Source organism: Schistocerca cancellata, chromosome 9 (genome assembly GCF_023864275.1).
Source record: "Schistocerca cancellata isolate TAMUIC-IGC-003103 chromosome 9, iqSchCanc2.1, whole genome shotgun sequence".
In the NCBI taxonomy this organism is placed as follows: Eukaryota; Metazoa; Arthropoda; class Insecta; order Orthoptera; family Acrididae; genus Schistocerca; species Schistocerca cancellata.
This window is the reverse complement of record NC_064634.1, coordinates 346,110,399-346,137,481: the sequence shown is the minus strand read 5'-3', so window position 1 is coordinate 346,137,481 and position 27,083 is coordinate 346,110,399. Positions and strand designations below refer to the sequence as shown.

Below are 27,083 nucleotides of genomic sequence, written 5' to 3'. Positions count from 1 at the left end.
CCTTATTAATTCTTCAAAATAAATCTCACATGTCCTCAATATCCAAAGCTTCATATGTAAAGAAAAGCCAATACTTCTATACTTTATTAAACAACATTAAAATGTCAACTCAGCACCAATAGTTAATCTGCAAATATAAGATGACCCTGTATTTTTTGAATTGACGGATTTGGGAAAAAACCTTGTTTTATAATTGGGTAAGTACACTATTTTATCCACTATCCTTCCCACCCATTTTCAGTGGTATTCCACCACATAATGAACCTATGCAATATTCTTGTCCATTGCTACTCCACCCCTGCTCCCAACCCCTTGCCTCACTGTTCATATCCCTGCAATAGACCTAGATGAAAAACCTGTCCCACACATCCTACCACCACCATCACCACCACCATCTACTCCAGTCCGGCCAGAGGCATCTCCTATCCCATCAGAGACAGGGATACCTTTGCAAGCAGTTGTGTGAGCTACAAATTAAGGTGCAAACACTGTACTGCTTTATACTGGGACATGACAACTAATGACCTCCAACAATCTGGGGCCAAGTGATAACTAGTTCACCCAGTTGCTGGACAAGCAGCCCAACACAATGTACTTCACTTCAGTGACTGCTTCACAGCCTGCACCATCTGTATCCTTCCTACCAACACCAGCTTCTCTCACTTGTGCATGTGGGAACTCTTCCTGCAACGTAATCTATGTCCCCATAACCCCCCCCCCCCCCGCCCCTTGCCCTCTCACCCCTCCAGCCTCAACATTTGTTAGCCCCCGCCCTTCACCTACTTATTCCCGACCCTGCGCCCTCTCCAGCACTAGTCCCCACCATCCCCCTTCCTGCTCCCACAAGCAGCACTAAGCCTTCACCCATCCCTACCCTGCTACCCTCCCCCTTTCCACCCCAGCTTCCTCCTTCCCCCACCATGCCAAATTGCTTCTCCCATCAGGTTTAACTGAAGTCTGCAGTCTGGCCACAGTGGCCAGAGACAGTAGCATTGTGTGCGAGTTGTGCTTGTGTGAAAATGTATGTGTGTGTTCTACTTCAGAAGAAGGCCTCTTCGGCCAAAAGCTTGATGTGTAACAGTTTTTTTGTTGTGCACATCTGTGACTTAACATCTCCTCTTTTCATAATACTACTGTAATTCCACCTAGGTCTTTCCACTGTTTGAAAAGTATGTGAAGATTTAATTCATTGTACTTCTTTCATTCCAACTCATGACAACAGGAGTTTACTTGAACTCATATAACATTCTAAAACAAACATGTACTATGCTCCTTTCCTACATAAATGAGGACAGCTGAGTGGAATAATCCAAACATACGTTACTTTCTACTGGTGTCTAGTTGATACCATTCTTAGTGTCTAATTTCCTTGAGGCTGCAGTCATCAGTGCAGAGTGCAGTTTAATCCATAGCTGCTTCTTATCTCAGTCTTAGACACATGTATCCTAACAGCATTACCTTAATATTCTGTGTTACCCTGAAAATATAAAGTAGTATAGCAGTACATTTTCTAGAAAATTGCACTACAGGAAAATTGCAAGTAGTATTAGTACTTATTCAACTTTGTACAGTTCTTTTGCCTACTGTTACAATAATTACCATATGGTGCTCTCTCATTTCCTTCAGTGACTCCTTTCTCTCCATACACCGAGCTTTCATTAAGCATCATATTGTTAAATTAATTTAGTAAAATACGCCACTGTGTCACACTGTGTTTGCCTCGTGTACAGAGTATATATTTGATAATAATTTTTTCCTTTTCATTTTTCGAAATGTTGGAAGTTATTTTACATACTGCACTTTTTTATTAAATGGAGTTCAACATATTTTATTAACAGAATTTTGTTGTGTTTGGAAATCTACAAATCCAAGTTAAAACACTTTTTTTTCCAGTCATTATTGGTGTTTCAGTTACAAGGTTTCAAATCAATCCATGGAACTGAATTGATTGTAATAAATTACTTTCCACATTTCATTTACTAATGAAGCAACACTATAACAGTGGTTTAATGTCCAGTGTGAAATGAGCAGATGAATGTTCTGCTGTCAGTCAAGTCCTTTTTACACTTTGCTATTCACTGAAAAAAAAATTTAATTGATATAGTATGATTCTGTTTAATAAACTGTTTTATTTCAAGCTAATTATTAGCACACATAACAAGTTATTGGAAAATATTAGTAATTCTACATTATGCAACAGTCATATGCTACCACTTTATTAGTTTCGTGAGTTCTAAGTTTGTAACAAAACCATGGTATATCATTATAAATATACTTCTATTCTTAATTTATGTCTTCAAAAGCCCTCTTCTCCAGCAGGTCTGAGAATGATGTCATGGATCTGAAAAACCAAGGAGAAAAATACGTGAAATACAAACATTTGTCCAGTTGAAATGAAGTGTATAGTACAAAAAAGTTTCAATCAGCTACAATGCTTATCATATATTTTTCTTATCTGTGTAATAATTATTACATCAAAATTGTTATTGATAATAAGGAACAACCTAAATATTAAATGAAATAATATATTGGTATTATATAGTGCTATGATAAGCAACATGATTCCAAAGTAAAAGGTTACTTATTTTTTGTGTCTATGAGTATACTGAAATTCCATTGTTTAACATAACTCCCTCCCAAACTCACTCACTCTCTCTCTCTCTCTCTCTCTCACTCTCTCTCACTCACTCTCTCTCACTCTCTCTCTCTCTCTCTCTCTCTCTCTCTCTGTGTGTGTGTGTGTGTGTGTGTGTGTGTGTTTAAATCGAAATCAATGTTAAGAAAGCAGTTTGAGGGTGGTTTAATAGTAAAACTAAAAAACTAAAGGCCTTTCCTTAGGTAGAAACCTTCATGTTAATTTTATATCATTTTCATTTCTAATGTAATAAAGCATAAAGACTATAAATAATTATTCTTGGTTGTTAATGAGGGGCTGTTTTTAGGTAAAAATGGTTATTTTTTTGATGCAGTACTCTTGTAGGTCAGTACACTTGGGCAAATTTTCCAGTCAGTAGATGTCATCCTTGGACGTGCATCTCTCTAAGGAATGCAATACAGTATATGCATATTTTGCTGTTAGTCCCTCTGTTGGTCTCAAAACATTTCCCAGCCACAAATTTCTATTGATTTGGCAGTAGGCTTAAATCGGATGGTACCAAATCTGGTGGTGATGATATATGTTGGAAACTATCACTTGTACTTCAAATTTCTCAATGTCTTTTAAACAGGATCTTTTTTTAATTTCACAGACTTTATACATTCAGTTTTCAGTTCTTTTTATAATCTTCTTGGAACATGAGTTCCTGATGTATGTCTTCATTTTCAGCCTGTTTGAATATTTAGTTTATTGTTGACAGCTGAAGAGGTCATATATGTTTTTGAGTGCTCAGTGAATTCTTAATTTCAAAAAAGATGGAACAAAGAGTATGCATTAAATTTCACTTGAAAAATGGAGTAAATTGCAGCGTGGCATTCAAAATTTTGACTGGGGCTTTTGACAAATCTACTTTCAGTGAGACAAGACTTTACAAGTGGTGCAGACATTTCAAAGAGGTTTACGAAGTCGTTAAAGATGACGACCGCCCTGGATGCCCTAGCACATCTATTGCTGACAATAGTGTGGATGATGTAAAGAAATTGGTTCTGGAAAATCACCATCAAAGAGGTTGCTGACAATATTAGCATACCATTTGGCTCATACAAGCAATTTTTTTCAGATGGTTTGGGCATGAAATATGTAGCAGTAAAGTTTGTTCCAAAATTGATGAATTTCATCCAAAAATGATGTCGCTCAGGAATTACTGAATGAAGTTGATAATGTTCCAGAACTTTTAAAGAAGGTTAAAGTTTGACTAGTTCGATCATATGTGAAGGTTCTTCCCACTGTTTTCTTCATTTACAACAGGGCAATGTATCATGAGTTCCTGCCTTATAAGTGTATGGTCAATAAGGGTTACTATCTAGAAGTTATGCACTGTTTGCATGAAGCAATCAGAAGAGGATGACCAGAATTTTGGGAAGATCAGTCATGGAAATTGCATCGCAATAATGCTCTCACTCACACCTCAATGCTTGTTTGTGATTCTTTGGTGAAAAATAAAGCCATTATGTTGCCTCAGCCACCATGTTTACCGGACATGGCCCTCTGCAATCTCTTTCTATTCTGGGACTGAAAGGAACCATGAAAGGATGTTTTTTTGCCATCATTGATGAGATAAAAATAGAATTGCTGAAGAAGCTGAACATCACAATGAAAAGTAATCTCCAGAAGTGCTTTTAAGATTGGTAAAAGTGCTGGCCAAAGTGTATTGTATCTGAGGCAGTTACTTTGAAGGGTACAAACTTGATGTTAATGTGAATAAATAAAGATGCTTTAAGAAAAACAAAAATTCTTATTATTTTTTGATAACACCTCTCTCTCTCTCTCTTTCTCTTTCTCTCTCATCAATCAATCAAGTTCTGTTTTCATATATTTTTAACCGAGTTGGTCTAGAAGACTTCAGTAGCATTCAACAGTTAATTTTGTATCATTTGCGAAGTAATAAGTAAAGAGAACACCTTTCAGCAGCTTTAAATACTCTTTCCAGTAGCAAATGTAAGCTGCTACATCAGAAAGAGCCAGAGCTACCAGTGGTCACTTGCTGCCAAAACTGGAAAAATTCTAGGAAACCACTGTAGGTACAAATTTACAAGATATTGACATATGAAATTATGTTAATAGAGTTCCAACAATCATATATGAAATTGCTTTGCCATTTATGTAACAGCACATCGATTTCCAACCAATTTTGCTCTTCAGGATTCGTTTCTGGCATGAATTTAAAGGCCCACATCCCATTCAAGACATTGGTCAGTTTACAAAAATCAGTTGGCTTCTTTCAAAAAGTTTCCAAATGGAAGCAACAGAAGCAAAATCCTTGCACACAGTTAATTCATCATGCAATTTACCATACTCTGCTTTCTATTATGTCTCATCTGGCTGCAATTGTGGGAAGTCCATCTCGTGGATCTTCTTCAAGAGGGGTACAGCACTTTTGAGTTCACCTACTACTGGTTCAGTTGTTGAAACTGAAGAATTAGACTTCTTGTAAACATTCATCAACTTTGCATGAGTTTTTGTTAGCAAGCCTGCAGCTATCAAGGGTGCAGGGTGCAGTTGTAATGTTGACACCAATGACTTCTGTTATTTGGGTCCTGAAGCAATCCTCAGTTCCTGCAGGAGGCTGGTAGGAATGGTGAAGAGTGCTGGCCTTGCTCACAGGGTGCAAGCAGAGCTTATGATTTGCAATGTCATACCCTGAGTTACGTGACTGGGGTCCTTGGGCTTAAGCCAAGCAGGGGATCTCAGCCAGAGGTTCTGTCGATTCTGTGATAGTCTCGACTGTAGGTATCTGGACTTGCATTATGGGGCAGAAGATTGTAGAGGTCGATTGGGGTGCTCTGACCAGAGGAAACAGATAGCTAATGTTCCTTGTATAAACACTCACCAGTCAAGAGACAGAGAGCAAAATCAGATCATTTATAAGATTTTAATATTAAATTTCCAAAGACTTTGTAACAAAGTACCTGGATTTACAGCCCTCCAGGAAAGCTGTCATGTTCAAATTATACTTGGAACCAACAGCTGGATGAAATATAAAGTAGAAAGACTTGAACTATTTAATGAAGCATGGAATGTGTATCTAAAAGACACGTTAGAGATTGTAGGAGGGAGAGGGTTCATTACAGTCAACAAAAATATTTTCTATATCAAGGTCAAGGTTGAGTCTGACTGCAAAGTTATCTGGACACGAGTAATTGTCCTACCAGCCACGAATTCCACTTAACTAGTTGTAGAATCACTCAAAGAATGTCTGCTTTCGGCAGCACAGAGATAGCCCCCCCCCCTCCCCCCAAAATCAAGCAAAATTAGTTAGATTCAATGTTAACCTACCAAATACACACTGGGATATTGTTGCATGTCATATGGACAGCAGACAATCTTGTGAAATAGTTCTGAACACTTTCTCTAAAAGCTGCCATGGACAACTAGTGCGACGACCCACATGGAATGGAAATATTTTAGACCTCATAACTACAAACAGGGTGACCTTCTCATAAGTGTCAGTATAGCGACAAGGATTAGCAATCATGATTCATTGTAGCCATGATGACTACTAAAGTTAACAAACCCATTGAGAAGGCTTGGAGAGATTTAACGCTGTAAAGATCAGACAAGCAGTTGTTAGCATCCTACTTAGACAGTGAATGGACACTTTCTAGTGCCAGTGCGATGGAATAGAGGAATTATAACCATAGTTTAAACTGACTGTAATTCAGGCTCTGGAAAAGTAAGTGGTTTGAGGATGGAAAATGCTCACTGTGATTTAGTAACAAAATGCAGAAAAAGCTGAGAAGAAAAAGAGATTTCTGCACTCACAGTTCAAAAAAGAATGCAGAAATGTCAATAGATAAACTTTAGTAAAAATTCACACATCTGTAAAAAGATTGGTACACAAAGCATGTAACAATTTCCTTTATGAGACGTTAATGAAAGATCGTGGTAGCAAAAAGAAATCTGAAGTTTTAAATTTCATGTTTATAAATCATTTGCACAGGAGAATTGTAGATATACTGTTCTTTGATTACTTCACAAACTCCCATATGGAGGGCATCCTTGTTGTTTAAAAGTAGCTGAAAGAGTTGAAAATGAATATGTCACTGGATCCAGGTGGAATCCCAATTTGGATTTACTCTTCGCTATTGACCCCATACTTAGTTTGTGTTTATCATAATTCTCTCGTCAAGATGAAAGTCCTAAGCGATTGGAAAAAAGTGCAGATGGCTCTGTATAATGAAGGGTAAAAGAATGGACCCATATAATTACAGCCTACTATCCTTGTGTCAGTTTGCTGCAGAATTCTTTAGCATATTCTAAGTTTGAATATAACAAAGTTTTCTTTAGAGAGGAAAGCTTCTATCCACAAATCAACAAGTATTTAGAAAGCACTGTTCATCTGAAACTTAGCTTATCCCTTTCTTGCACTTTGTATTGTGAATCATGGATGAAAGATAACTGACACATTCCATATTCCTAGATTTGCAGAAAGCGTTTGACACAGTGCTGCACTGTACACTGTTAACTAATGTCTGAGCATAGGTAATGGGTTTTCAGATATCTGTGTGGCTCAAAGAATTTTATCAGTAATAGCACCCAGTGTCTTGTCCTAGACAGTGAGTATTCATCTGAGACAAAGAGAGCTCTTGTACTCTGTATACATAAACCATCTGATGGTTGGGGGAGCAGCAACCTGGATATTTCTGTTGATGGTGCCATGCTGCATGTGAAAGTATTGTCCTTGAGTTACTGTAGGAGAATGCAGAGTGACTTGAATAGAATTTCTATTTAACATTATGAATGGAAGCTTGGTCTAGATGTGGAAAAATTTAAGTTAATGCAGATGAATAGTAAAAAAATCCTGCAGTGTTCAGATACAGTATTTATGATGTGTTGCTTCATATGGTCACCTTGATTAAATATCTAGGTGTTACACTGCAGAGCAGCATAAATTGAAATGAGCATGTAAGGTCAGTTGCAGGGAAGGTGAATGGTCAACTTCAGTTTATTGATACAATCCTATAAAGGAGACCTTGCACAGAACACTCATATGTCTCATTCTCGAGTTTTTCTCAAGTGTATGGGATCCCCACCAGATAACCTGACAAAAGATGATGTCCCAAAAGTTACACTCCATCAGTTCAGAGGCATACTGGTAGATTTGTTACCAGGAGATTTAATCAACACCCAGTTGTTGTAGAAATGCTTCTTGAACTGAAATAGGAATTTGTACTTTTTGGGAAATGCTCTTGATAAAGTTTAGACAACCTGTATTTTCAGCAGTCTGCAAAACAATCCTACTGTCACCAACATACATTTTGTATAACAATTTGAAAGACAAGGTCAGAGAAATTAAGGCTCATTTGGATGCATACAGAAAGCCACTTTTCCCTCACTCCATTTCTGAGCAGAACAGGAAAGGGAATGACTAACACTTGTACAATGTTTTCAGCACCATGCAACAAACATGTACAGCATAAGTACTTTAAAAATAACTATAAAAATAACCTGCTGATCAAGTTCACTGTGGATTAAATTATTGTCTAACATGTACCAACATAACAAAAATCAAAATGTCACATTTATATTAGCACTGTCATCATGTCAGGCTATGAAATTTTCATCTTTCAGAAGCAGATTTATAATGTCTGCCCACTTCAAATACATTCCACATTCTACTCCTTCATGGTGGGATCTTTTCAACACAACAAGTATCCCAAGCAGCCTTTGCCCAGTGTAAGGATGACATTAGTTATTGAATCGGCCCAGTGAAGAAGCAATATGCTACCCACTGTAAAGTAATTTGGTAATCACAAAATTGTAGCAATGTGCTCTACCCTCAAGGACAGAGGGTTTTCTTCTTTCTCACCTGAAGAAAGAGTTTTTAGTTCATGTTTCAGTTAACTGTAACAGGATTTGCATCTCTTGCAGGTACAGTATGTGATCAAAAGTATCCGGACACCCCCAAAAAACTACGTTTTTCATATTAGGTGCATTATGCTGTCACCTACTGACAGGTACTCCATATCAGCAACCTCACTACTCATTAGACATCATGAGAGAGCAGAATGGGGTGCCCCGCGGAACTCATGGACTTCGAATATGGTCATGTGATTGGGTGTCACTTTTGTCATACGTCTGTACATGAGATTTCCACTCATAACCATCCCTAGGTCCACTGTTTCTGATGTGTTAGTGAAGTGGAAACGTGAAGGGACATGTACAGCACAGCACAAAAACGTACAGGCCAACCTCGTCTGTTGACTGACAGAGACCACTAACAGTTGAAGAGGGTTGTAATGTGTAATAGACAGACATATATCCAGACCATCGCACAGGAATTCCAAACTGCATCAGGATCCATTGCAAGTACTATGACAGTTAGGCAGGAGGTGAGAAAACTTTGATTTCATGGCCAAGCAGCTGCTCATAAGCCACATATCATGCCGGTAAATGCCAAATGACATCTCGCTTGTTGTAAGGTGCGTAAACATTGGATAACTGAACAGTGGAAAAATATTGTGTAAAGTAATGAATCACGGTACACAATGTGACGATCCGATAGTGGGATGTGGGTTTGGCGATTGTCCAATGAATGTCGTCTGCCGGTGGGTGTAGTGCCAGCAGCAAAATTTGGATGTGGTGGTGTTATGGCGTGGTTGTGTTTTTCATGATGCTGACGCTGATGTACTGATGGGCCTTATCCGTGGCCCGAGGGGGGTGGAGTTCTAGCTTGTTACAGCCTTGCCTCCTATTCCTTGTGGGGTGTGTGAAGGTTTTTCCTGTCTTGAAGATCTGTCCTGGCACGGTTCGTCGATTACTCCTGACAGCTGGCATGCGAACATGCTAGCGGTGGACTTTGTTCTTTTGGGTTTTCTTCCCCTCGCGCGTGACTTGTTGAATTGCTGCCTCGAGCTCTGCTGTCAGCTACCTCTCGCTGTTGCGAACCTCCTTCCTCAGCCGCACAACTGCGTCTTCCAGGATGAAGTTCCAGTCGCACGGTGTGAAGATGGGGTTCACCTTGATGACGCCCAGGTCCTTCCTTGTGGCGATTTCGAGCATTATTGTCCGGTGTCCACCACAGAGGTCTAGCGGCCTATGTGGTAGCGAAAGCTTCTGCTCCTCTTCGACCTGGGCAAAGAGGTATGGATTTTTCTGCACGTTGAAGCACCCATCCCGCAGCATGGTGGCAATCTTCTTCAGCACCACTGGCATGCTGGTGCTGTCGAGGAATGGGATGACATTGGTGCACAGTTTCCCAGCCTCTTCTTCGTGTTTCCCCTGGTGTTTTACCTCCCTGTCGGGAGTTGGGGAAGGGGAGGACGGTGACACGTCCATGGGCATCTCCCCGGTCTCCTGTATTGCTACAGGTTTCGGGGCAACGTCCGTTTGAGTCACCACGTCCATTCGCGGCGGACCATCCATCTGGGTCACCGCGTCCTTCCCCGCTTGTCGACCCACCGTGGAGGTGGCGTTGGGGGCGGGTGTCTTCTTCATCACCAACCTGAGTTCCTCTCGCAGCTGTTGAAGCTGTCGGTGAATAGCGACGAGCTACTTCTGCGTGGCTGCCCTCTCTGCCGCTGGGCGGGCCTCCAGTCTAGCCAACTTCTTGTTGCCGCGTTCATTTTCCCCCTGTAGAGAGGGATTTTGGGGCCACAACCTCTTCCTTATGTGCCGCTTTTCTTGCGGTGGCCTGGGTCTTCTTTAGGTATGCGCAAGTTTGCAGCGTGCGCACCATCGCAGTTCACGCACGTGGACATGACGTGTCACGGTTTATCGCAGGCATGTGTGTCATGTACCTTGGCGCACTTCAGATACGCGACTGCGTCCTTGCACGTCCTGGTGACGTGCCCATCTCCCGCCAGTGTGAGCAGGAGCTTGGCCATGGCAGCCAGCTTGCATCCCTTTCTGCGTCCCGACAAGGTGTTGAGCTAGTGGCGTTGGCATGCGTGAGCGACAGTAATGAAGTGAGCCACAGCGAGTCGAGCAGTGGAGTGTGCGTATGTGGTTGCGTGCATGTGTTTTTCATGGAGAGGGCTTGCGCCCCTTGTTGTTTTGCATGGCCCTATCACAGCACAGGCCTACATTGATATTTTAAGCACCTTCTTGCTTCCCACTGTTGAAAAGCAACTGCATCTTTTAACACGATTGAGCACTTGTTCATAATGCACGGTCTGAGGCGGATGGTTGCACGAAAATAACATCCGTGTAATGGACTGGCCTGCACAGAGTCCTGACCTGAGTCCTATAGAACACTTTTGAGATGTTTTGGAATGCTGACTTCGTACCAGGCCTCACCAACCAACATTGATACCTCTCCTCTGTGCAGCACTCCGTGAAGAATTGGCTGCCATTCCCCAAGAAGATTGAACGTATGTCTGCGAGAGTGGAAGCTGTCATCAAGGCTAAGGGTGGACCAATACCATATCAAATTCCAGCATTACTGACGGAGGGTGCCACTAACTTGCAAGTCATTTTTCAGGCAGGTGTCCGGATGCTTTTGGTGGCATAGTGTAAGAACTGACCTGCCCATCTTTTCTAATATAATGAAGTATTTCAACAACATGTAATCTAGTGTGTTTTTGTTAAACTAGGGCATCTCTTGTAACATATAATGAAAAGTACCTGCCATGTTACAGACTAAAATTCCTTTCTAGATTCTTTCATTTCAATGGCTATTATTTTTATTATAATGCTTGAACAATTGCTGAAAATGAAAATCAAGAGTGAACCACATCCATGATGGTGACATACAGAATGTGCCACAGAAAGACCATGTACTGTCTCCAAACTAACCCGAGGAGCGTCATGACAAAACCTAAGGTTTTTGTTGCAGGAAATTTGCCAAATCACATATCTTAAACATTATGAGCATTTGTTCTGAAGATGTTCTTTTTAGAGCCCATGTTTACTAAATATTTTATCTTGTTTTGGTCCATACTACCTCCTTGCAAAATATGGAAAGAAAAGAGCTCGTAGTAGAAGAGATGCATTTCACAGTATCAATGAAGAAGAAGAAGTGCTCATAGCTCTTATTTTCCAAGAGACAGTCAACACTCCAAAATAATTAACTATTTAACTGACTGAAATATGATGACATTGTCTTTCAGCCTTAAAATCACAGTTGCTAGAAATTTATTTGATATGTCTATCGTAGAGCATATATCCACACACAGTTCTTATTAGCATGCTTTACCTTAATCAGAAAACAACTTTGTGACAAATCCAAAAAATAAATGTTAACCAAAATGTTCTAGATGAAATGTTTCATTGTGGATGAATGAGCCAGAGGGATCATCAAATCTTTAGTACTGCAAAATTGATCAGTTTCATGAAAACAAAACCTTACTGGTCTGAAACACAGGAGGCATGAAGAAAACAAAAAAATACAAGATTAAGTTTAATAACACTTATTTTTCAAGCAATAACTGATTCACATTAATTTAAAACTTTGACCTTCATGATCCATTTCTAACAGGGATGTGTGAAATAAAATTAATGGATTTGTCTGGCAATGTATGTTGTGTAACAAAATTTAAATAGTTAACAATATTTTTGACTTTGGTCACCAAAGTGAAATTCAACATGCATCACACTTAAAAGCTTTCTGAAATTTCTTCAGGGATTCAGATCTGATTGCAGCATTGCATTTGAACATATTGTGCGATGAGGCAGAAATTGCATACTGATAATAGGATATACTTGTATTGCACTTCAGCACTTACCAGCAAGCTGGTCTGCTCTGTAAAAAGACTCACCTGGACACGTTCTGGGACAGACAGGACATATTCAACAGCATCTGCTATGTCCTCAGGCAGCATGTGTGCATGACTGGCAAAAACTGTGTCGCTTGCTGCAGAGTGGAGATTACCCCTGTCTAATATTTCAGTCTTCACGAGCCCTGGGCTAATAGCCTGTGCATAGACACATATAGTGATTAAGAGAAATTTTATTTTAATGTCATCAGCAACTAAAAGAATCAATACTACTACTACCACCACCACCACCACCACCACCACTGTTGTTGTTGCTGCTACTGGTACTACTACAAGTGTTTAGTTTTCAACAGACAAAGGTGCTCTGAGGAGACACTCCATTTCACATTGTATTCCTGACATGCTGTTTTTACTATAACTCAGTTTTGTACTGTGTTGTCCTACTGTGTAGGAAGTGACAGCTTATACTGTTCATGAAGAAATTGAGAACAATCCACCTTGAACCCCCAACAACTGAAATATTGTTAGCAGTGTTTATACATCAGTAAAATACATTGGACTACATTGCAGCTCCAACAGTCACTTTTAATCATTCCTCTCTCTCTAAACCGTATTCTGGCACAATTCGTAAGTCACATCATTAGGAAGTAATGTGGGGATTTCTTATTATGATGTTGCTGAGATGGCATACTTTTCTCTGGCCTGTGGATGATGTTTCAAATATATAACAGCATTGGGTGGATGTTTAATATATGTGTTTCTGAAATATAGCATTGTCTTTGTACTATGTTGGATCATACTGAATTGAAGGAAGTGGCAGTTTGATAACCACCAACAAAGATGCTAAGTTTAACATCCATGTCCAATTGCCCCTTATGCTTACATTACACAAGACCCTGTAGCAATGTATGAAATAAATCTCAGAATGCCTTGCCTCTTTGATTTTCTTATCCCACTGGTTGGTGGTGAAAGTTGTAAATTCTGACTTATTTTTCAATTGTTATCTACACATTGTGATGCAAAAACAAAAAAAAAAGAATACTGTGTGATACACATTTGTGCCAGCCACCAAATACATATGTGCATTCATTAAAATCAAGGTTGCAGTTGAACTCAAAATATCAAAGACTTGCATTCCCTATAACAAAAATTGGAATCTTACTGTCAGAGCTATTGTTACAGTAGTTGTTCAAACACAATTCTGTCAGACTGACATGTCCTCAATGAGAAGCCAAGTTCTAGAAATAATATTCAAGTCAACAAAAACAAAAGAGAGGGAATGACCTGCAGCAGGAGCAGCCACAGATATGGCAATGGGCCTTTTAAATATTATCCAGCTACAGGGCCAGATGGTAGGGGTCAGAATGGTGCAACAAGAGAAGCCCTGTAAAATAGTTTGAGAGACAAACTTAATGAAGCAAGGTCCGTAGCCAATAAAGAAATATGTTAAGTGACAGAATTTATGAAGCCAGAGCCTTAGATGACAATGAAATAAATATGGGACAGAGTTAATGAAGGGAATCATTGGATGATATGAAGTAAGTAATATAATAGAGGGAGGGGTCTAAGGTAAAAGGGACAAGAACTGAGACAGGATGAGAGCATAAGCTGTGAGGAGAGAAAGACAGAAGGCTTATGATGAGGATGATGTTATGCCATGATAGCTGCATACCACATAGGGTAAGCTTCCTATCCCCTTCACTAAGTATCTGAAAGATACCTCAAGAATGACACACCAGAGTAGCCAGTAAGGTGATGTGAAGCCTTTTGACACTACGGCATGTCCTTGGTGGGTTTGAAGGGAAAAGCCAATAGAACTCAAGGACCAGGCATCTAGAGGAGGAGAAATATAGAAGAATGTGTAGTCAGGCTGTAGGCAATGTGGATTAGACATGAGAAACTTCCGTGGGCTGAATCAGGCAGGGGAATATGCTGGGGTTGCTGAGAAGAAGTTAATTAGCTGCAACGGCTCTGCTGATCTTGAATTTCATGTACGAGGGTTTCTGTAAGCAGACAATAATGTGATAAACAGTCACTGTCTCTGTGTAAGGACATGCAGAGGCATCTCAGCTGGGGAAGTCATCCGTATAATTGATATTTGGAAATAAATTTAGAAGTCAATTGCAATTCCAGTTAGGACAAACCTCTGTCACTCAGTCCCTTGCAAAAACCACACTTGGGACACAACAAAATTCAGTTGTCTTTAGATGGCATATGGTGATTACTGAATTGTTTTTGGCATCATCACAATAATGTCTCACTTCCATTAGTGGTGGTCAGATCCACACCAACATATTTCTATGAAGCAATTCTTGGCCCCCTGCCTTTCCAACTCATTGAATCTTGGAATGGGGATGTATGGTTATGACAAGAATAGTAAACTGTTGTCATACATATCCTTCATGACCAGGCTACCAGATGGCATATTCCAGCAGGATAACGCGAGTCGCCACAGTGCGAGCCCACACCACAAATGTTTTGAGCAATGTGTAAAAAGGAAGGAAGACTAAGTTTAATGCCATGATGACATTGAGGTCATGAGAGATGAATAACAAGGTCTGATTCTGTCAAGGATGGGGAAGGAAATTGGCCATGCCCTTTCAAAGGCCAGCTGGTGTGGCCGAGCAGTTCTAGGCACTTCAGTCTGGAACCACGCGAACGCTACGGTTGCAGGTTCGAATCCTGCCTCAGGCAGGGGTGTGTATGATGATGTTCTTAGTTTAAGTAGTTCTAAGTTCTAGGGGACTGATGACCTCAGCTGTTAAGTCCCATAGTGCTCAGGGACATTTGAACCATTTTGAACCCTTTCAAAGGAACCATCCCAGCATTTGCTAACCACTGCACCACCTCACTCAGTGAGCAATGTTTTGACCCTGTGACTGACCTGTTAGGTCCTCTGATAGAGCATGTCAGGGATGTGATAGAAAGATGCATACTTTCATAACAGCCTACATCAGTAATCTCCATGAATTAATACAACATGTTTCAAACATGGACAGAAATTTCTCAAGATAACATTTGGAGGCTGTTTACTTGTATTGCACAATCAACACAAGAGTGTATTTGTATCCTTTGGGGTCATACCTCTTACTGGTAATGATGGGCATCAGTTCTGAATCAATTAATACCAATTGTGCAGTGTACATTGCTACAAAGTTTGACAAATATCAGGCTAGAGTGTCATGGTGTAATGTTTCCCATTTCCACCAGTGTTCATTTGCCTAAGGTGAAAGAAGCGACAACTAACAGAGCAAAAAGGAAAAAAAAATTGAGACTGAGTGAGTAATGAACCCCTGTTATTGGATTTGTGATCTGACATTTAGCTGCCAAGTCACACTTTTCACACATATGCTTTCAAAAGAAGCTAGTGGGCCACAAAACTTGATATTTATCAGACCAACTCAAATCGTATGTCCTTTAAGCCTACCATATCTACTAGGACCAAGTACTTTGATAGCCTGGAAGCAGTCATTGGACATTGTAATATTGGTGATGTTAGGTTTCTAATTTGAGAGCAGGTGCATTTTTGTATAATCAGCACATCTCTGGAGGCATGTGGAAGCAGTCAGAATTTAGAGGAGTGGAGTTGTGTGAGACAGTAATGAATATAAATGTAGATGAGGAGTTAATTAGAGGAAAAGTGACAAGAGAGAGAATATTAATTAGTAATGTGGATGAATACTTCGGGATTAGGAGTTATTAAAAAATATAGTGCTCTGATTTAAAGTGGCACAAAAGATTAAAGTTAGCAATGGGATCTGGCTGATAAGGAATAGTAATTGTCATTCATGATGTTTCATCTAATTTTTTGTGGTTTTCATGGAGAACCTCCACTAGAGGAGCTTTGTAATGTAAGCTCATACAAAGAAGGAAAACTACTGTCTACCAAAAATTCAAACACACTTCTTGGGTAAAATTGGCTTTAGGCCTCCATTTTGTGGTCTATGTTTCATCTAATTTTTTGTGGTTTTCATGGAGAACAATCCAGAACAACACTTACCATAAGGAAAATGGCTTTGCAATAATAGTGACCTGTGGAAACTGAAGCTGTTAAGATTGAAATACATGTCAAATAAATAGTGATTAAATTTACATAATTTGTTCATTCTGAGTTACTGAATATAAACAGTGTGAATACTATTTTTTTCTTTGAATTGAAGTAAATATATACAAGATTTGTTTAATTTGAAGCAGGGAAATGATTTGGCACTATACATATGCACAAAGCTCTTAACCTTTCTGCGTTTACCTGTATGACAGATTCTGATTGCTTTAGTTAAAGTTGAGACCATTAATATGTCAATTGAAATATAGGTCAGAGTAAGGGTGGAAGCTTACAGCCCTCACTCTGTAAGACTTGTAGTGAAGCAAGTTCTTTGTTTTCTGCCTCACTCTTAATATCAGGAAGGTGCTCTACATTAGGTCAGCACAGCTGAATGGTTTTGATTAAAAGAGCAATTACATCTACATCTACATCTATACTCCGCGAGCCACCTTACGGTGTGTGGCGGAGGGTACTTATTGTACCACTATCTGATCCCCCCTTCCCTGTTCCATTCACGAATTGTGCGTGGGAAGAACGACTGCTTGTAAGTCTCCGTATTTGCTCTAATTTCTCGGATCTTTTCGTTGTGATCATTACGCGAGATATATGTGGGCGGTAGTAATATGTTGCCCATCTCTTCCCGGAATGTGCTCTCTCGTAATTTTGATAATAAACCTCTCCGTATTGCGTAACGCCTTTCTTGAAGTGTCCGCCACTGGAGCTTGTTCAGCATCTCCGTAACGCTCTCGCGCTGACTAAATGTCCCCATGACGAATCGCGCTGCTTTTCGCTGGATCATGTCTATCTCTTCTATTAATCCAACCTGGTAAGGGTCCCATACTGATGAGCAATACTCAAGCGTTTTGTAAGCTACTTCTTTCGTCGATGAGTCACATTTTCTTAGAATTCTTCCTATGAATCTCAACCTGGCGCCTGCTTTTCCCACTATTTGTTTTATGTGATCATTCCACTTCAGATCGCTCCGGATAGTAACTCCTAAGTATTTTACGGTCATTACCGCTTCCAATGATTTACCACCTATGGCATAATCGTACTGGAATGGATTTCTGCCCCTATGTATGCGCATTATATTACATTTATCTACGTTTAGGGAAAGCTGCCAGCTGTCGCACCATGCATTAATCCTCTGCAGGTCTTCCTGGAGTACGTACGAGTCTTCTGATGTTGCTACTTTCTTGTAGACAACTGTGTCATCTGCAAATAGCCTCACGGAGCTACCGATATTGTCAACTAAGTCATTTATGTATATTGTAAACAATAAAGGTCCTATCACGCTTCCTTGCGGTACTCCCGAAATTACCTCTACATCTGCAGATTTTGAACCGTTAAGAATGACATGTTGTGTTCTTTCTTCTAGGAAATCCTGAATCCAATCACAAACCTGGTCCGATATTCCGTAAGCTCGTATTTTTTTCACTAAACGTAATTACTCCCTTATGCCATCTACATCCAACACAGCTGGATGACACCACATTGTTATGCAATCATTTGAAAGTAATATTTTTAATTATAGTCTTATTATCAAAAAGTTGTGATAAGTGCAAAGAAATACCATCTGCCAAAATTTCAAGAAGGTGAAGTAAATAATTTTTCAGTTATTACATGTGTTTCGTGCCTTACAAGCAGTAGGGAATAAAGACAGAAGGTTCAAATTTACCAGAAACCTGTAATCTGATATAAACAACATTTTAATGTTTAACGAATAATTTCAGTAAAAAGTAATGTTATGCAAATTCTAGTAGATTTAATGTTGCTTAACTGCCTCCTGGATTTGACTAATAGTCTTAAAATTATAGTATGTTGTAGACACCAGAATTTAATAATTTCTTGTGGCCCTTCAATGTTGTATTATAAATATTTCATCCACAGTCCATCTTCATAGGATTCTTTCTGAGCACATAGGTGTTCACATCATGTCTTTCAAAAATTATAATTGTTTCGTTTTCCAAGATAGGGTGATAAGATTTACCTTGCTTTGGTCAGGAGAAGATCTTCTTTCTGCCGAATATGATTAGGTCACTGAAAAATCTCAGATGGGAAGGAAATGATCAGCTTTAATGATCAGAAGGGGTACGGCTGCTAGAGAAGCTATTGGCATTAAATGTTCAGAGTGGGGTGCTCCCTACGTCATCCACACTCATGAACTAAATCTGTCCCTATGGACTGCAGGCGAAGGACTCCTCTACAAGCTACCTGCACTGGAGGAACAACATGGCTGTGATGACACCATATCTACAGCATGGCCGATTAGAGCGGAGCGCCACAGGTGTCTGCACTTGGGCCCCTGTTATACTTATTGTACACCGTGAATGTTCTGAAGATGGCAAGAGTTCAACTGACATTATATATCAAGAATACTGAGCTGTTTGCATGAGGCATCACCCACAGATACAGCAGCACCACTTGTGCTGAGCTAGCCTGTGATGAGCTAGGCACATAGACCACAAAATGGAGGCCTAAAGTCAATTTGGGCATAGGCCAGGCAGTTGTAATAACATGAGCTATTAAGATCTTAAAAACAATAAGGCACCTGTGGAAGATCAGAGCCAGGTGGAACTTCTCAAATATGGTGGGGAAACACTGTGGAAAGCAGTATCTAAAGTAATACTGAGCATCTGGCAGGAGGGGAGCATGCCATTGGAGTGGAAAAAGGCTATAATGTGCCTCATACATAAAAAAGGAGATAAATTAAACTGTCAGAGCTATCAAGGAATCTCCCTGCTGAATACTACGTATAAAGTGTTCTCCAAGATCCTAACTAGGAGGCTTATTCCATATGTAGAAGAGAGAATTAAAGACTATCAGAGTGGCTTTAGAAGAAATAGGTAGATATTCACACTGCACATATTACTTGAAAAATGTTATGAATATCAAATAAACATACACCAGCTTTACATTGATCTTAAACAAGCCTGTGATAGCATCTCAAGAGTGGCATCATGGAATGTAATGGAAGAGGCTGGAATACCTAGGAAGTTCATTAAACTTACTATGGTGACCTCAGTCAAACCAACTGCAAAGTAAAAATACTGGGCAAAATCTCCAGAGAAATGGAAGTGAAGAAGGGTCTGAGACAGAGTGAGAATATCTCCTCACTGCTATTCAACCTTTGCCTAGAAAAAGTCGCAATTCAGATAGAGTGAAATAGAGGAGGAACCATTTTTAATCAATCACTGTAACATGTAGCCTATACAGATGGTTTGGCATTATTCGCATGAAGCACTGGTGTGCTGACTAAAGCCAATGAACAACTGGAGAGAGGTACAAGAGAACTTGGCCTGGTGCCAATGTCGAAAACATCAAATACATGGCAATGACCAAACAATGAAATCAACCAAACCTCAAGATAACCGACAAGGAATTTGAAAGGGTGAGAGACTTCAGGTATCTTGGATTGACTAGCACAGAGACAAATGGCATCGGCAGCAAGGTGAAAGCTAGAACAGCAGGCAACAGATGCTACTCAGCTGCACAACCCATGCTTAGGAGCTCACTTCTATCATGAAAACCTAAAACCCTCATTTACAAAACAATTATAAGACCAGTTGTTGTGTATGGTGTCAAGACATGGACCATGATTGCAAATGAGGAAAAGATTCTTAGCATTTGGGAGAGAAAGCTTCTGCGTAAGATATATGGCACAATGTACAATCGAGAAGATTGGTGCATCCATCCAAATACAGGACTAGAAGAATTTTTTAAAGAACTTGACATTGTCACCACCACTGCAGTGGGCAGGACACATGATCAGACTGGAGGAAGACAATTTTGATGGCAAGGCTGGAGGCAGATGACGGAAGGGACATTCCAGAAAGATATGAGTGGATTGAATTCAAGACATGACAAAGTTGGGTGTCAGAGGATGGAGCCAGAAAGCCGTGGACTGGATAGAATGGCAAGATATTATGATGCAGGCCAAGGCCCTACAAGGGCTGTAGAACTGAGGAGTAAGTGAGTAAGTCTACCATTAGACTGTAAACAGTGTAGATTATGGGAGGTACATCCCTTGGTCAGCACTGGAAAATATCTTGCCCTCTCAGTGTGGCATCATGCTGTACCTAGTACCTGTAGAGTATCCAGTTTTCCCACAAAAGCATCATACACACAATAAAGAAAGGAAGTATTAACACAGTATGAAACTCAACAATTTCTCGTCGTCTGGCTTTCACCGTACTCTATGAAATCCTCCACTTCCTCATGCAGAAGCTTCAGGCAGATATGAAGGTCTGCTGTATGGTGGTTGGCCACTTCAGTGGCAAGACACAACAATATAAGGTCGCCTGTTGGCTGTTGCTGTGATCAGGTTACTTTCCGTGGCAATTTGAAACCCTCCATTACACACTGTGCACTATAGAAAAGCCAGATGTCTGGCATATAACGAAAACTGTAGCATGTTAAACAGGCCAACGTTTTGGTTGTCATTAATGAGACTGAATAGTTTTCAGGACAAAGAAATTTTACCCAAGAAGTGTGTTTGAATTTTTGGTAGACAGTAGTTTTCCTTCTTTGTATGAGCTTACATTACAAAGCTCCTCTAGTGGAGGTGTTGCAATTGTCTAGCGAGACACCTGAAAGGGCAAGTCGTACAGCGCACTGTTTTTTTTTTCAGTATTTTTCTGGTGTCATTTCCAGTCGTGTGTGCTGCCTCTGCAGTGGGAAGCCAGAGTTATGTCGAGCTGGAAAATTAGGGAGAGGACAAAGTACAGACAGAAAGCGAGCCGCAAATGTCACTGGGCTGGAGAATCAAACAAACGATTCTGTCAATGAATTTGTCTTCTAAATAGCCCTGCACATGTTCAATACTTATTGACAAGACTACTTTGTCAAACCTTCAATACAGGGCTACGATAAATGATTAAATCGTTTTCAGAATTCTATATTTTCTAAAGTATTACTGTGCAAATATGATTGACGCATGAATAGAACTGTAAACTAACTGAGTTAGGAGTGCAGTGCCTTGGCAAAATGACGACAACGCAAGAAAAGAGTTTTTGGTGTGTTGGAACATACGAGATGTTTATCACTTACAACAGTGCAGCGTGTACTCAGAATGAATTGTGGAGGAGAACAGCCGTGTGAACAGAGCACTGTGCATTGGTGTCGACAGTTTATGGACACTGTGTTGTCTATGTAAACAGAAGAGAACCGATTGACCAAGTATGCCAGATGCAAACCTGGAGAGAATGAAGAAAAGTTTTGTATGCAATCCCGAAAATTGAACGCTCCGGTCAAGCCACGAACTCGTGCAACAGTTTCTACCGTAAGCTTACGGCGGCGCCTTCAATTTTGTGTTACAATGCAGGAAGCACTTGAGGACGAATATTTCGCCAAGAAGCTGATATTGAGCGGCGAATCAACCTTTCATTTGTCTGGAAAGAGTAATCGCCACAATGTGAGTGAATATGGGGCACTGAAAATCTTCTTGAAACTATGGTGCATGAAGGAGATTCGCAGAAGATTAATGTTTTCTGTGCAATGTCACAGACTTAGCTGCATGGGCTGGTTTTCTTCTTTGAGAAGACTGTATGGAGTACCTCTTACCTTGATATCTTGCAGTTGTGGTTGTCTGGAAAGCTGATTGCTCATTCCGAGAATTTCACCTTCCAACAAAATGGGGCACTCCCTCACTGGAGTATCAATGTCAGATGCTACCTAAACGAAGAATTTCCGCATCGGTGGATTGGGTGTAGTGGTGAAGATGAAGTTGCTCAGTTCCGTTGGCCCTTAGGTTGCCTGACCTGATGCCTTGTGGCTTTTCCCTTTGGGGATAGAGTAAGGATCATGTATACGTACCTCAAATGCTAATAACACTGAAACAGATCAAAAGATCCATCAATGCTGCTGTGATGATCAGTGATGAGATGTTGCTACAGAAGGTATTGAACGAACTTGGCTACTGCTAGGAAGTGTGTTGTGCGACCATAGGACACTCACAGAACATCTGTAGCGAGCAGTTTGCAAACTTGATGAGTTCTGTTCAAGTATTAGTCATAGTTGTATATGTCATACACTGAAAAATACAGTCTTGAAAACGAATGATTCATTTATAGTAGTACTGTATATTGAAGCGACTCTAAAACCGTCATTAATTTAGTCAAAATTGTTTGACTTCAGTTTGCAACTCGATTTCATAAGGTTAAGATGTCGAACACGCAGATGAAGTACGTGCTGCAATCATTAACTATTGCTGTCAAAATAGGAAATAGGTGCGCAAATAGCGTCAAAAAGGGCGAGTTGTCTCATTTCAGTATACTGACTGCAGTCAGAACCATGGACCCAACAGATTTCGTAAATTATATTCGGATGAGTCCTGCATCATATGAGAAATTACTTATGGTGATGCGACATACAATAAAGCAAAATACCTTAATGAGAAACATAAGTTCGCTCAACAAGAGATTAGGAGTAACTTTGAGATTTTTGGCGAAAGGCATCTGTTGAAAGGAAGATTTCTTCAACTCGGCCGAAACATTGGTGTATTTTAGTAGTTTGGTGTTTTAAGTATTTTATTAGATAAGGCAGCGACACATCCAGAAAGACTTTGATGAAACTGACTTCGACCACGAAAGCCTACTGATTTAGAACAATTAATAAAATTGTTATGGAAACCTTTGGAGCAACTATATTGGCCCTGCGAGGATATATTCAGGTAATTAAAGAAAAACAGTCAAAAAAGACTGTTTTATTATAATTTGGTGAGGCTGTCTGCGTTTCATCCACACCAGATATATATTGCACGACAAAAAAAGTGAAGCCCCAAGAAAGGGAGGAGGAAACAAAATGAAACTTCACGGGTTGAGAACATATGTTATGTTCTTTCAGAGATTACATAATCGAGTAAAATTTACAAAGAACTTGGCAGCATGAGCTCACTTATCAGTATGACATCTCGCCCCCTCTCCCCAGCTGGATGCATGCAAAGCGATTGGCCCTAGATATCCTGAATACTGACACTGGGGTGGAGTTTACGTTCAAGCTGGTCCTAAACATGTTCTATCACAGACATGTCAGGGGAACATACTGGCAACGAGAGTAACTCAACATCACGCTGACAGTTCATAGAGGTATGTGCCATGCGTTGGTGAGCATTGTCCTATTAAAAATGGCATCACGACACTGTCACATGAGAGGTAATACCAGCTGTGACCTGAATTCGTAGCTAATGGCTTGCCACACCATGCCAGGAGCAACAATGATGTGCCCCTCAAAAACACTACAAGAACCCCAGGTCATTGCCATACCTCCAGATATGGTCACCTTGGAGAGTGCAGAACTACAATTCATCACTGAACACAGTCATCAGCAGTTCACTCTTCCCAGTTATGGCACCACTCCAAACGCAACTGTTTGTATTGTGGTATTAACATCAAAGTGAGCATGGGACAGTAATTCTGTATCCTGGCTGCTGGAAGTCTCTGTTCAATGGTGTGGTACGCCACAGAATGTTGCTGACTGTCCATTACTTGTTATAGGTTGGCAGGTGCAATTGTGAAGGGGTTCCAATATGTCTGGTGCACAATAGGGCGATCCTCCCTTATGGTGGTGATATGTGGTCGACTGGTATCTTGTGATAAGTATGCCTACCCCTGCATTCCTGTGCAGTCCTACATCAGGCCACTGTCACACCTGAAGGCCCCACAAATCTCAATATTGCGTGATTTAACCATAGTGTCAAATGGAGACCCGCAATGAGACCTCTTTCAAACTGTCTAATGTGGCACTAAACACTATCTCACAATGGGTAAGCGGCATCTCTGTGTCTTTCACAGTGATCACTCAACTTCTAATGCTGTTCACACTCTTTATATACCCTATCAAGTCTGGTTACACCACTAGACACGAACGGCAGTAATGCACTCTGGTGGCAATTCTAACTGTTGCAGAGAATTGCAATCGTAATCGTTTACATACCCAACACTGGAATATACATATGCAAAGATACATTGGCATCCAACCATGTCTTCTGGGTGTTTCACTTTTCTTGTCAGGTAATGTAATGTCCATGAACCATGGACCTTGCCGTTGGTGTGGAGGCTTGCATGCCTCAGCGATAAAGATAGCTGTACCATAGGTGCAACCACAATGGAGCGGTATTCGTTAAGAGGCCAGACAAACATGTGGTTCCTGAAGAGGGGCAGCTGCCTTTTTAGTAGTTGCAGGGGAAACAGTCTGGATGATTGACTGATCTGGCCTTGTGACAGTAACCAAAACGGCCTTGCTGTGCTAGTACTGCGAAGGGCTGAAAGCAAGGGGAAACTACAGCCGTAATTTTTCCCGAGAGCATGCAGTTTTACAGTATGGGTAAATGATGATTGCGTCCTCTTGGGTAAAATATTCCGGAGGTACAATAGTCCCCCATTCGGATCTCTGGGCGGGGACAACACAGGAGGACGTCGTTATTAAGAGAAAGAAAACTGGCATTCTACAGATCGAAGCATGGATTGTCAGATCCCTTAATCAGGCAGGTAGGTTAGAAAATTTAAAAAGGAAATGGATAGGTTAAAGCTAGATATCGTGGGAATTAGTGAAGTTCGGTGGCAGGTGGAACAACACTTATGGTCAGGTGAATACAGAGTTATAAATACAAAATCAGATAGGGGTAATGCAGGAGTAAGTTTAATAATAAATAAAAAAATAGGAGTGCGGGTAAGCTACTACAAACAGCATAGTGAACGCATTATTTTAGCCAGGGTAGACACGAAGCCCACACCTACTAAACAGTACGAGTTTATATGCCAACTAGCTCTGCTGATGATGAAGAGATTGAAGAAATGTATGATGCAATTAAAGTAATTATTCAGATGGTTAAGGGAAATGAAAATTTAATTGTCATGGGGGACTGGAATTCGATAGTAGGGAAAGGAAGAGAAGGAAAAGTAATAGGTGAATATGGACTGGGGGTAAGGGATGAAAGAGGAAGCCACCTGGTATAATTTTGTGCAGAGCATACTTGTAACTTAATCATAGCTAACACTGGGTTTAAGAATCATGAAAGAACGTTGTATACATGGAAGAGGCGTGGAGAAACTGGAAGATTTCAGATGGATTATATAACGGTAAGACAGAGATTTAGGAACAGATTTTAAATTGTAAGACATTTCCAGGGGCAGATGTGGACTCTGATCACAATTTATTGGTTAGGAACTGTAGATTAAAACTGAAGAAACTGCAAAAAGGTAGTAATTTAGAGAGATGGGACCTGGATAAACTGAAAGACCCAGAGGTTGCAGACAGTTTCAGAGAGAACATTAGGGAACGGTTGACAAATACAGGGGAAATAAATACAGCAGAAGAAGAAGGGGCAGCTTTGAGAGATGAGTTAGTGAAGGCTGCAGAGGACCAAGTAAGTAGAAAGAAGAGGGCTAGTAGAAATCCTTTGCTAACAGAAGAGATATTGAATTTAATAGATGAAAGGAGGAAATATAAAAATTCAGTAAATGAAGCAGGCGAAAAGAAATACAAATGTCTTAAAATGAGATTGGCAGGAAGTGCAAAATGGCTAAGCAATGATGGCTAGAGGACAAATGAGGTACAAGCATATATCACTAGGGGTAAGATAAATACTGTCTACAGGAAAATTAAATATACCTTTGGTGAAAAGAGAACCAGCTGGATGAATATCAAGAGCTCAGATGGAAAACCAGTTCCAAGCAAAGTTGGAAAAGCAGAAAGATGGAAGGAGTATATACAGGGCCTATACAAGTGCAATGTACTTGAGGGCAATATTATGGAAACAAAAGAGGACATAGATGAAGATGAAATGGGAGATATGATTGTGCATGACAACATTCCATTAGAGCTACTGACAGCCTTGGGAGAGCCAGCCAAGACAAAACTCTACCATCTGGTTTGCTCACCATCTTGCTCGATGTATGAGACAGGCGGAATACCCTCATACTTCAAGAAGAATATAATAATTCCAATCCCAAAGAAAGCAGTGTTGACAGATGTGAAAATTACCGAACTATCAGTTTAATAAGTCACGGCTGCAAAATACTAACGCGAATTCTTTAAAGACGAATGGAAAAACTGATAGAAGCTTACCTCGAGGAAGATCAGTTTCGATTCCGTAGAAATGTTGGAAAACGGGAGGCAATACTGACCCTACGACTTATCTTAGAAGCTAGATTAAGAAAAGGCAAACCTACATTTTTAGGATTTGTAGAGAGAGCGTTTGACAATGTTGACTGGAATACTACTCTCTCTCAAATTCTGAAGGTGGCAGGGGTTCGTTGTGAAAATGGTTCACTTCCTGGACTGGAATCTTTCGCCGACAGAGTCATCGCCTACAAGACTTAGCATTGTGGAATTGACCCGAAGACACAAAGCAGACCTAGTTATGTTCATAGTAATACGCCATTTACATTGTATACACGCTCATGTAGAAAAGTTAGTAATGATGAAAAAATACATGTATGGATGAAAGGACTTGGTGTACTTGCTTAAAATGGCAGGGTACAGTTTATACAGAAACCAAATGGCAGTTATAAGAGTAGAGAGACATGATAGGGAAGCAGTGGTTGAGATGGGTGTATGACAGGGTTGTAGCCTATCCCCGATGTTATTCAATCTGTATATTGAGCAAGCAGTAAAGGAAACAAAAGAAAAATTTGGTGTTGGAATTAAAATCGATGGAGAAGAAATTAAACCTTTGAGGTTTGCGGATGACATTGTAATCCTGTCAGAGACAGCAAAGGACCTGGAA

The 27,083-nt window shown here is 40.3% G+C and overlaps 1 protein-coding gene across 1 annotated transcript in view; it reads right to left on the bottom strand.

Annotated features, from left to right (window-relative positions):
• Window positions 1-724: 724 nt before the first annotated feature.
• Window positions 725-27,083, bottom strand: part of LOC126100431 (farnesol dehydrogenase-like) — a 60,832-nt gene continuing 34,473 nt past the window's right edge. The window contains exons 5-6 of the mRNA XM_049911036.1: window positions 12,355-12,510; window positions 725-2,341 (exon numbers count right to left, since the gene is read on the bottom strand). Coding sequence (XP_049766993.1) covers window positions 2,297-2,341; window positions 12,355-12,510 — 201 coding nt within the window. The 3' untranslated portion in view covers window positions 725-2,296. The remainder of the gene's footprint in view (window positions 2,342-12,354; window positions 12,511-27,083) is intronic.